The sequence below is a fragment of the Anoplolepis gracilipes genome, chromosome 4 (assembly GCF_047496725.1).
Source record: "Anoplolepis gracilipes chromosome 4, ASM4749672v1, whole genome shotgun sequence".
NCBI classification, from domain to species: domain Eukaryota; kingdom Metazoa; phylum Arthropoda; class Insecta; order Hymenoptera; family Formicidae; genus Anoplolepis; species Anoplolepis gracilipes.
The window spans coordinates 6,710,533-6,722,962 of record NC_132973.1 but is presented as its reverse complement, the minus strand read 5'-3'; the positions used below and the strand labels follow the sequence as shown (position 1 = coordinate 6,722,962).

General features: G+C 34.8%; 2 protein-coding genes and 1 long non-coding RNA gene across 4 annotated transcripts; 1 reads left to right on the top strand and 2 right to left on the bottom strand.

The window, feature by feature from the left end:
- Positions 1-1,596: 1,596 nt before the first annotated feature.
- Positions 1,597-8,470, bottom strand: LOC140664583 (uncharacterized). Of its 2 annotated transcripts, none has more exons than XM_072889794.1 (3): positions 7,945-8,470; positions 4,319-6,863; positions 1,597-3,953 (listed from the first exon to the last, which is right to left on the bottom strand). In XM_072889794.1, exons 1-3 carry the CDS (start codon positions 8,011-8,013, stop codon positions 3,139-3,141), a joined length of 3,429 nt encoding a protein of 1,142 aa, XP_072745895.1. In that variant the 5' UTR covers positions 8,014-8,470; the 3' UTR covers positions 1,597-3,138. The 2 variants fall into 2 exon arrangements, with proteins under 2 accessions (XP_072745895.1, XP_072745896.1); XM_072889795.1 differs by having other exon boundaries at positions 1,597-3,950.
- Positions 8,471-8,745: 275 nt separating this feature from the next.
- On the bottom strand, positions 8,746-12,279 carry LOC140664611 (uncharacterized). Its single transcript, XR_012046476.1, has 3 exons — positions 12,130-12,279; positions 11,954-12,017; positions 8,746-10,044 (listed from the first exon to the last, which is right to left on the bottom strand). It is a non-coding gene; the product is annotated as an uncharacterized lncRNA (long non-coding RNA).
- On the top strand, positions 8,812-11,763 carry LOC140664609 (uncharacterized). Its single transcript, XM_072889851.1, has 3 exons — positions 8,812-8,949; positions 9,425-9,526; positions 9,867-11,763. Exons 1-3 carry the CDS (start codon positions 8,812-8,814, stop codon positions 10,197-10,199), a joined length of 573 nt encoding a protein of 190 aa, XP_072745952.1. The 3' UTR covers positions 10,200-11,763.
- Positions 12,280-12,430: the final 151 nt, after the last annotated feature.

Sequence of the window (12,430 nt, the reverse complement as noted above, 5' to 3'; positions counted from 1 at the left end):
GAAACGCGTGAGCGCGTCGCCCGTCGAGCCGCCGAGCCGCCGAACCGCCGAGTACGCCCGATCGCCGCACGACCGGCAGCCGAGACTGGGTGAGCGTGCGCGCGCGCCAAACGCGCGGGAGATCGTCTTTCTTTTTCTTTCTCTGTCACGACACTTTCTCGCTCTTCCCTTTTTCTCTCTCTCTTTCTCTCTCTTTTTGTTCCTATCTTCCCCCCACACTTGTATGGGATATCTACCGCAGCCTAGCAACGGCGTCTCGATGGGACTTTCCCGACACGCTAAACCCTCTCTCGATCTTTAAATGATGATGGAGTAGATTTTTGCCCTTTGAACGAAAACTACGGGGATAAACCGAGCGTAGGTAGGTAGACAAGATGAGTGTATCTCATTATCAGAATTCCCGCGATGATGAATGAATAAATTTTTTTATTCAAACAAAACGAAAAAAATGATCGCCTTTCGATAAAGCAATTTCGTTAGTTTTGCTAATATTTAATTATATTTTCTCAAACGCGCGAAAGATTTTGCTTAAACAGCGCGTGATCGCAATTTATTTACTCTTTGCCGTGTACATATAATCATATCCGTTTTACCTTTCTGGAATCTCGCGATGACGTATCCTGCCGCCTGTGCAAATCGCAATTTGTACATCGATACAAATTGCCGGTCACATGAGCCAACTGTATAGAGGTATGTTAACCGCAGAAGTTAATGAGCACCGCAAATATGTCGCGCGTAGTCAATTCGCGCGCATGCAAAAGGCGATTTATAGAGGAGCACGTGATGTCAAATGAATTCATAAAAAAACAACTTACATGCACTGCTGAACACGGGACAGTCAGCGTATTTTAGGAATCAACCAACTTCAACTGGTTAAAGCTATTTAAAGATATTTGTGACCACCAAGCCACCGCAAATGTCAATCTATCCGCTATGACGCATCGTAAAATTTTGCATAAATTATAAAATTCTTCAGCGGAAAATTTCTATCGTATATGGTAAAATGCGATCGTTTATTCAGCGGACTCTCGTGAAAATGACGCACTCAAGGATTTATGATAAAGTAGACTAATACTTGCAAAGTAATTTACATTTTACAAAGCGATTCTTCATAATATAAAGCTTGTATTCCTCTAATTGTAAGATTTCCATCCCATTCGATTCTATTTAAACTCCTGACAGGTCACGCACACGTGCGTGTGTATGTGCACTTGTACGTTTATGTGAATACGCTTCATCGGCTGCATTGTCTAGTCTATGCAAAGCGAATGATATTTCAAATATCAGTCTGGCACGTGTACTGATTATACCGACAATTTATCTCGACTTCTCTTTTCGCGCACGTGTCGCATTTTCCAAGGTAAGGTCCTTAGAATTTCAAGCGCTACATAATCACGGATCAATACTTGCATCCGCATACTCTCTCGCAACCACAAGGTCGACGAAGGATAAGTGTCGCATTAAGGCGATAAGCTCTAAAAAAGAGCAATGAAATATTTTATAAGAATATACATATAGGTTCTCTTAATAATAATTTCTGACAAAAAAATCCCTATTTTTTCAATAAAGATTAACTTCTTTGAAATATCACAAGAATATCATAAGAAGAGTAGTTTTTACATAAACTTGTTCAAAGTCTTGATCGAATTCATATCGCTGCGGTAGATTTATTTCTGCTCTTAAGAACAATATATGTATATTATCGGTAAAATTATTCACCACATCGGCAATTAATCTTTCTTTTTTTTTATGATTTTTTAATCATTTACATCCTCTGTTCTTTAACACAGCCGGCTCTCTTAATTTGCCTTCACGAATATTGATGCGTTCCATTCTATCCGCAAATGCGAGTCGCACAGGTGAAATATTTACGTTTGTTGGAAACGCGCGTATTTGCCTCGCTGTGACAGGTGAAAGTGGTCGAGTTTCTTTCGTAATATAAACTCTATAAAGTCGCGTGTCGCGATTCCGAGATCGCGAAGATTTAGAAGAACACGCGATCTTGATTGCGAGAAAAAAATTACTTGTGTACGTCGCGGTGAAATAGCGTTCGATGAAATCAAGCAAATTCGCCGTGGTCGTAAAAGTATCCTGGGGATGGAGAATTAATTGGCCGATAGCGCGACACGGCGCTTATTTCGAGCATAAACTAAATTCAAATGTAATCGCTCACCATACGAGGACCGTTTAATAAGACAGATTACGCGCCGCGCACTGGCCATGTCAAATTTACTTCTCATTGTTCTATCGCTCACCCCGCTTATCCGTTTATGACATTCATGCCGGACCTCGTTGTTGGTACGAGAAGCGAAAATATATTTAACGAGTATTTATTCGACGCTTGTTAAAAAAAGAGCCTAAATCTAATGAAAACAAACGGATCTAACTAAAGAAATATTCAAATAATTATAAATATATCTTTCATTAGATTGTTTACTCTTTCTGTCTCTGTAATTTATGTTTTCTGCAATTTTTATACACTTTTTTGTTAATTTTTTATCAGTCTAATAAGTAGATGTTATATTAGTATATTTAATATACGAACAAAATTATTGCATTGTATATCGTCAATATAATGTTCAATCACAAAGTTATTTTTAACGGCCGGATATATCAAACACCATATTTACAAAACTCATCAAAATTTTTAATAATTGATTCAAGATATTGATGATTGAGGATAAAGGAAAGACTTCGGCCGTTCATAATATCATAGATCGTTGCTTGAATAAATCACTTGATAAAAAAACTTCAAAATTAATTGATTAATGTCTCGTTAAAGATGGAAGAGTCGGAGAAATAATTTATAATGCACACAAAAATATCGCGATAATCCTGAATTTAAAATATTCAATTTTATATAGATGAATATTAAAATATTCAGATTAAATCATTATTTAATCGAATTCGATAAATATTCTTGTTTCAAACAAAATTACTTCTTTAAGAATGAATCTCGTTACGTTCCTTAATATTTTTCTAATTAAATAAACTGAACGGAAAGTTCAGACAGATAAAGACAACATGGCGCGAATAGTAATAATATACACTCGATAGCAATTTTTTTATATAATAACATAATATGCGATAATATAATATTATTAACAAAAGTGATGCGTAATTTTAAATCGACAGATTCTAACCTTGTATCACTTTTTTATGCATTGTCGCATTTATCGATTTCACGTTTCTGCTCGATATCCTCTTGATCTGGCTCTGTTGAAACGGTATATTCATTGATCGATGCATTGTCCTTTCAATCAATTTTCCATTGAGTTTTGTCGCCAACCTCCTCAACCTGTAAACTTGTTCTTGTTGCTTACGATTGTTACCTTCAATTCTCTTTAGCCTAAGAGGTCTCTTCAGCAAGTATTCTGCTATCCTACTTCTGGATCTTTCATCTTTGATATGAGATAGTTTGGCAGCTAATAAATTATATAGCTTCTTGCTTGCGGTCCGATGTCGTAATACTTTTGATCTGAAAACGTCGGCGTTCGATGTTGCAACGAGGGTGCTGATCGCTCGCATCTTTGCTAACCGTTTCATTTGGCGCCGATGATGAGGATCCTGAATCTCGCACATGCCTCGTTTTTTAGCGAGCTCGAGTTTCATGTTGACCGTCGGCACTTCCGACCTCGAGCAATCATTCTGGCTTCCTTCGCATGACGAACTGTTCTCATCCGAGGAACACGATGTCATACATTCTGCGCTTTTTTCTTCCTTGGAAATGCATTCGCAACTCTTGTCGGTCTCCGTTTCGCATTTCGAAGAAATCTCCGGAGAATTCTCTTTGCAGTGTAAGTGTTTGGAACACTTGGCAGTGTGATTCTTTACTTTTTCAGAGATGTCTTTCAGAACACTGTCCTCTCCATCGCAATCCGCATCGGAGTCACAGCTTGTTTCGCAGAACGTTCTTGATAACTCGATGCTTTCACTCTTGGATCTGCATCCTTCTAAACAAGATCGTGCAATCATTGCTTGCATTGCATTTCATAATATTAATCTTAAGATTTTTTTTTTATATAGCTCTGTTTAAAATATGTTAATGTACGCGTACGTGTTTATATGTATATATGTATATATGTATATATGTATATATGTATATATGTATATATGTATATATGTATAAATATATATATATATATATATATACATATATGTATATAAAACTCAATAAAAAATATATTTGAATCGAAATTGAAATAAAAACGTCGAAAACGAGAAAACCTAATTTTTTTTCTATGGTAATAATATGTGCAACATTGAGAATTGATCTCGTATTATTATTGCAAGCTACATAAAACATTATTTTATTTACCTTTTGTAACTAACGTTTCACTTAATTCCGTCGTTGAAGTCACTGTCGTCTCGGTGATGGCAAAGTCTTGATTAGTTATTGACGGTTCAGATGTTATTTGAATAGTTTCAAGAGTAGAAGTCTGTGTCGTCGTTTTTTCATTAGTTTCTTCTGAACTTTGCTCCGTGGAGCATTCGTCAGATTCGCAAGACCTCGAGGCAGATGTCGTAACAGATGTTGAACTCTGTGTAATTTCATCGTTATATAAATTATTAATATTTGAATGTTCAAACGTCATTTTTATGTCCAAAATTGGTAACTTTGTGATTGTCTCGGTTGATATTGTTGTAACTGGAGAAGTAGTAGTCGTTGTGGCCAATGTAGTAGTTGTAGGTAATATTGTAGTGATAGGCGATGTTGTAGTTGTAGGCGATGTTGTAGTAAGCGTTGTAGATAATGTTGTAGGCAATGTTGTAGTTAATACTGTAGTTGTTGTAGGTGATAATGTAGTTGTCGTAGATGATAATGTAGTTGTTGTAGGTGATAATGTAGTTGTCGTAGGTGATAATGTAATTGTCGTAGGTGATACTGTAATTGTCGTAGGTGATAATGTAGTTGTCGTAGGTGATAATGTAGTTGTCGTAGGTAATATTGTAGTTGTCGTAGGTGATAATGTAGTTGTCATAGGTGATACTGTAGTTGTCATAGTTGTGGTACTCTTTGTAGTCGTAGTTTCTTCCTGAATTATTGATGCTCTATCATTTATTATCATCGTTGTCGAAATAGGCTCCGTATGTTCAATTGTCCTCAGCATAATCGTCGTCGCCTTGTTCATAAAGTTTGTACTTTCGTCCGAAGATGTTTTAGGCTTCGTTGAAATTTCAGCAGATTCCGTAGATTCTTTCGATATTTCACTAGATTCCGTAGTTTCTTCAGATTCAGAACTCTCCATACTTTTACTCTTAACATAGTCTTCAACTATGCTAGGTTGAATCGTGGTTTCGCTGGTTGTCGTCAGTTTTTTCTTTCTTTGCATCTTGGGTTTCTCTATAGTACTTACGTTTGTTAGCTGCGTGAGAAAATGTATTTTCGATATTTTGAAAGGAATATCCACCGTCCGTCTCGATGTTTCTTGTATCGCGTATACGGGAACCACGCACATATTGCTCAATTTAAAGAAATCCTTAATGAGTTCCTTGATTTCAGAATTCATATATTTGCAATGTAAAATTGATCGTAGACCTATTTGCAGACAAGCTCGTGGAGTGTTGCAAAGGATCTCAACGGGGATGTCTTTCATATCCCACAGATTTTCCTTAATGCTGTCGATCTTTTGCATCATATCGTTGTAGTACGGCACTTGACGTAGATTTTCATAGGCGTCAAACAGTTCTAGCAGCTCATCGAGACTCTCGATCATGTGGTTGCTACGCCAGAATCTCGCGTGTATTCGCAAAGATATCGCAATGCTCTTAGCAAAATCGATATCCTTCAGCTGTCCGGTGATTTCCATCGCCAAGTGAGCCGGTGTGGCCTGCTGATACTTTTGCACCTTGAGATATTTCTCCACCATGTTAAATTCGTTTAATTTCTTCACCAGATATCTCTTAGCTTCGATAACATCGTTGTCAAGTAAGTCATCGGGCAATACAAGATCAAAGAGATACTTGATGTGAATTGTTTGGTTCTCGTAAACGTTACCAAGTAGATAAATATTCTCGTTTATCGTACCGACGTCGTCGATAATACGTTTCTTGATTAGAGACGCATGTCTCTTTAGATTATTATCTGGAACTTTCTCAGCGTATATATTGACATAATACTTGAGGAAAGAATTCACAGTGCGGAATTTCTTCAGCTCCGGCAACGGTATCGGAATTTTAGTAATCTGCGCGATCTTGCGAAAAGACTGTACGAGCTCTCTCTCGGCGAGACGAACGTCATCATCAAAATTATCATATCTTACGTTGTAAAGAAGTCCAGATAACAGATCGGGTGTGATTCTTAACACTTTTCTCTGTAAGAGTTTTAATATCGCCGCTAAGGAAAATCCTCTAAGATATTGCCTCGATATCCTGGAAAAACGATACGCTAAATGCGTAACATTCAAAGCGGGCATGCTGAGATCATCAGGATGCGGAAAATTATGCTTCTTGATCCTACGACATATGTTGGCGCTTCTCTTCAAGCAGGGCTCTGCATAGACGTAAATTCCGGCGCAAATCTTTGACGGTCTTGTGTTCGGGTTCTTAAGAATGACGGGGACCAGATTGAATATATCGTATCGTCGCTCAAACATCTCTTGATAAACCTTATATAATGCCTCCACTTCTTTTACACTGAAGTCATCGTAATAGATGTACAGGAGATTGCCGAAAGTGTCAAGGATTCGCGCTCGCAAAAGGGCACCAAAGTACAGCAAGCGTTCCGTGCTCTCTTGTAATGTGTAACTCGCTTTCGGTGCGACATGATTCAATTGCTCGAGAAGATCACGATTCGTTAAGATTATGTTGCTGTTCAGTTTGGTTGGTGTTACGTCGTATCTATGAACTTCATAGTTGATTGCCTAAAGAAATTGTTGAGAAATGAATTTCTATCCTGAAACACTCAGAGAGATTGTCGAAGTCGCCTTTTATATATTAATATATTTTTGGAAATTAAATTATCTTAGTAATGCAATTAAATGAATTAAAATTACTATTGTTAATCACTATTGATTTACTTATTTATTAAATTTATTATATATATATATCTTACTCTTTTTGTTTTTATTTTATTTTTATTTTTATATATAAATGCATACACTTTTTATGTTATCACGTATAGAAATAAATTACATACAGCATATTACATACAGAAACATTGTATACTGAAATTAGAAAATAAGTAAAACTTCTTACTTTTCAAAAAAAAGATTTGAGAGGATTGAGAGCCCGCTTAAAAAATCTAGTTTATAACATAGTCAAAGTTTTATTTAATCTTATTGATTATGCGAGAACTATATTAAACTAATTTCTTAAATTCCATGGCCGTCCGTGATTTCTTTCATTTTCTCCAGTCTATTATTACGAAAAGTTACGAAAAATTTAACGAGTTATATCAAGCATCGTTCTCATTGTTAACCCGTTCAATAACGCGTCGGCAATATTGGGACGACGACGCGAATATTATATAATAATACACTGTTACTCATTTCAAAATTGATATCGTTGACAATTGATGTTTTTAATTTAATAGATAATAACCCATAATAAATCTTGAAAAATAGATAAACGTAATCCTTTGCTTTTTTTATAACTAGACTTAAATTATAACTAGACTTTATCACAATTGTTTATAACATTTGAAATAATTCGTTTAAAATTGTATTAAATATACAATTTATGTTAATGAATATCAAAAGCTTTTAGTTATTAAAATGTTTTTATTTTTATTCCTTCCTATTAACTTTCCTTTCTCAACTAATTAATATCAAAAAATTTTTTTACTTAAAAAATTCAAAATTATAATTATTTATATTTATAAAAATAAAAACAATTGAAATATATTAATATATTATCTTCGACCATCATCTCTTTCTCTTTCTCTCTCTCTTTTTTTCTTTAATTTTCCACGTGTTTTGTTAAGGTCAGACATCCCTATCTCACCTGCACGGATAACACAAGCAGCATGGTCAAAATACATCCGATTCCCTGTATTATGAATTGAGATGACATTGTCAGTGCTATAATTCACGCAAGTCACTCGCGAGACGCAGTTCGCTCCGATAACAATGCAAACCGATCAAGCTGTCGCGTAGCTTATATAAGGTGCACATGAATGTCTTTATGATATGCACGTGGATGAGGACGTATGTAGCTTGTGTGGACCAGTATCGAGTGTATCGATGGGATTGAAATTAATTACATTACACGTTATCGCGACGATACGTTGCGCGGTCCTGAAAACTCGAGTTCCACTCATACTTATCTTACAATCTAATGCTTTTTCTTATAATCGATATAATTATACATGTAAGTTGTTTTTATAAAATTAATAGTATATATTTAACTCTCTAACTTTCTAACTATAATCCAATATTATTTGTCATTATCATAGTTGCTTTACAAAGTTTTTCAAAATTTGTTTTCTGTTCGAAAACATTTTTAATTATATATTATTTAATTCTTCTACTTCTCAATAGAAATCTCAATAGAATCAGCTTATTGTCTTGCCAATTAATATATATAATAATTAAAATTATTTAAATAAGAAAAATATTACAGTTTGCAAACGCAAGCGCTTCGTACAAGCTTTATCTAAAATTCTGCCCACCTCGACGGTCGAGCTTGCGCAGTTTCCATCCTAATATGGATTCCCCGAGTAATGCATGTCTCATGCTAAGGGTGCAGTAATTTTAGCGGAATTTCGCGTCCGAGAGTACTCGCGAACGATCGTTCGCCTCGTCGTCGTGACGATAGTCTCCCATTCGTAGCTGGGTATAACCCGTTGTTATATAGCTAGAACTTAGTATAATGTCTGAGGACTATCAACATGCTTGTGAGAGGGCAGAATTATTGGGTTTGTCGAAGCCGAGCGAGGAGGAGTGGAGGCAGACACAAGCGGCGCAGAATGAAAATCGTTGCGATGATGACGGCGATGGTGCATTACAGGTAACATCTTATTTAAAGCTACGACTAAAACTTTATAAAATACAAGCTGAGAATGTATTCAGAAAAGGCACAGAGAATAATAAATTTTTATTATCGACCATAATTAACATCCATCATCAATTATTTTAATATGTTTCTTATTAATTTCAAATTAATAAAAATTTTAAATTGAACATCACATCAAATAAATATAAATAAAATGTGAAAAGAGATTCAAGCAATACACACTTTGCATGTGCATACAGTGCAATTTCTTTTATTCTTCCATCCTTTCACGTATCTATGAACGGCTAATGCACTTATGTCAATATCATGTTCGCAATAGACATTACGCGGCAGGATCGGATTGCGCGTCCACGTGTAAGCCAGATTGTCGAGAATAAATCGCTGACGTCGAATCACGAGTTCATTAACGCCTACGTTTGCATGTCACAGTAGTACAGTATAATTCCTCTTACGACGATTTTTATCTCAGGATTTGGATTACGCGGACGAGAAGGCCAGACGCATCGGCGGCGGGCTGGATGAGCTGAACAGCATTTTGAGTACCACGCAGAAGAAGCTTAATAGATTCAAGGTGACTTAGGATAATTAATTGTTGAGCGGACCCGCACCTTATTTCGCTCAGGTTCACTCGAATTAATTATTATTTTGTTTATCATAACGATAGCGCGGAATTGTTACGACCGATACGACGGAATGCTTTATATCCTTACCCGGTCGCAAACTGATAACGCTTTTTTCTCGTTACACTTTGATTTTATCGACCGACTAAACAAATTATTTTAAGCAGAAATCGTAACAACGTAACGTGTTTTACGCATACTGACATACTTACAACTGATCGATATTACACCTGTATTCATGCATACCAGGTGAAAATAAGAATTCTTACCTGAAATAAAAAAATTCTGTAGACAGTTTGCGGCAGTCTGGGAACATTGCTCAAAGTGAAGGTGAGCTCTCGTGGTAGTACGCCTCAACATAAGTCCGAGGAGCCGAATCCCGACAACAATCAGGAGCCAGGAGCCGCAGCAGAAGAGGTGATGACGGTGGAAATGTCGGATGACACCACCGCGGATACTGCGAATGATCCTGAGAACAGCGGCGACCAGCCGAAACAAATTGATCTCAGTCAGAAAATGGGATCTCACTTAGATAAGTTGGATTCTTTGATCACGAAGGCTGAAAACGCTCAATATAGTATGCAACATCAGACGAAACAAATGCGGAAGTTCCTGAAGAAGTAATCGAAACCTTCGAAAAATCGTCACTCCATCGATTTACAATTAACGAAATAAATTACTAATTAACGGACCTCGGCTGGACGATAAATTCATATAAGATATGATTCTTAATTAAATTCTAATTCATATCTTTCATTTTAAATGCATATTAGAAAAATATGTATAAAATTATATTTTACAAATATGTTACTTGTGTAAGTATTAACCGAGAAATTTTTCAAGAAATTTCTTGGCATAAATTTTGCAGTTTTGTAGAGAAAGATACTTATATAATCCTATAAGAAAAGCATAAATAATAAGCAGTAAGCGTCCAGCATATACGTAAGAATTCGTATAGACTTAAGATTGTTAAATTGTGTGTATAAAGTTTAATTGTTGCATCGTATATTGATATTTTTCTCGTGATATATTTTTGATCTTCTGATTGTTATTGATTCTTTCATATATCGCGCGACATTTTCTTTGTCGCTGAAAGCCCAATATTGTTATGGTAATATACATATATATTATGAAATGTATATATACGCGAATACATATTGTTGATAAATTTAGTATTGTTGTAAACACGAATGTCCGGCAATCAAGGCTTTGTGCTTAGATCTTTGACAATATCGACATATCAGGTGTAAAAAAAATGCATGTTGGCGAACCGAGCCGGTGATAAACTTTCCTACTATGCAAATAATGTGATATTATTTTACATCGATTTAGAGAGATATTATAATCTCTTCTAGAAACCGTATATATTTTTATTATCAAATATATAGTTTACGCTCTATTTTTCTAAATCTAAGTTTTAACGCCGCGTAATAATAAGTGAACGGCGGATACATTTTATTATCGAATAATTTTATTTTTTATTCCGTCTGTATTTAAATTTAGCGACATATAATATACATATATACATAATGTATATATGTATAGCGATTGCGACTATCTGTGAGCCAATACATATTCGCCGTTTCTCTTTGCATTAAAATTCAAAACAATAAATTGTATTAAGTGTTTTGGTTTCGATTATTTCTTATAAGACACGGTAAATTGAGATTCGAAATATTCATAACCCTCTTTGGATGAAATCATATTATTTCTTTTTATTTTCGAATAAAAGTTTCGAATAAATGCAAAGTTTTTTTTATACAAAAATTGTAATATTTATTTTATATTTTATGACGATACAATCATTGAATTTATTATACATTCTACGCGATATATTACTCTCAAATAATTGCATTAATCCACAGAGGGTTAAATTTATGTAATATATATATATATATATATGTTGCACATTTTAACTTCTTCCATTCTATATATATATACACACATCGCAGAAATATATGCAAGAAATAATATAATCTACTGCTATAAAAAAATAATGTATATTATTCAAATATAATGGCGTTTATAATAACGACGTTTTTAGTCGTACAAGTAATATTTTAAACTATATTCGACTTTTAAGCAAAACGCGCGCGCGCGCGCATATATATACACATACACACATACATGTAATACACGTACACACGCACATACGTTTGCAAATACAATAACGTAATTATTATCAATATTGTTGCTGTTTATAATGTTATTTATTCTCGAAGATATCTGTGCAATGTAACACATTATTTTGTAATTAAATTCTTAATGCAATATTACCGAGATAAACTTTTGCCTTGACGTTGATTTGATATTGGATTTGCATGCTAAAATGTTGTAGAAAAGAACCTTGAACTAAAAATTTTTATCTAAAATCGTACCTCCTTTAACATTTTTCTGGAATAGCGTCGATATCGGGCAGCTCGTATTCGTTTTAAATAGAATCTGTAAATAGAATATAAATGTCATATTTCACAATGCATAAATAATACAGATGTATATAAATAATACGACTGATAAATAATCGAGATGCAAAAAACGCGCAAAAATATTTAACCTTTCAAAGTTATTATCGTCGACGAGATGTTTATTGATTTATCGATCGCGCACGGCGTTAAACCTGTTTTAAATCTACTTTCAACATGTGCGTAAACTTTTCGTTCCGGAAAAATATATTCGTTAAAAACCGAATCGAGTGCAGCCACACACAAGATATAATAACTAATGCGATAACTAACAGACTAGGGAAATTTATAGCGCAATCGGTCACTTACACTAGTACTTAAGGCTGCTTTACATGAAGTTACCTAAATATAAAAAAGGTGATATAAACATTTTAAAGAATTAAAATCCCATAT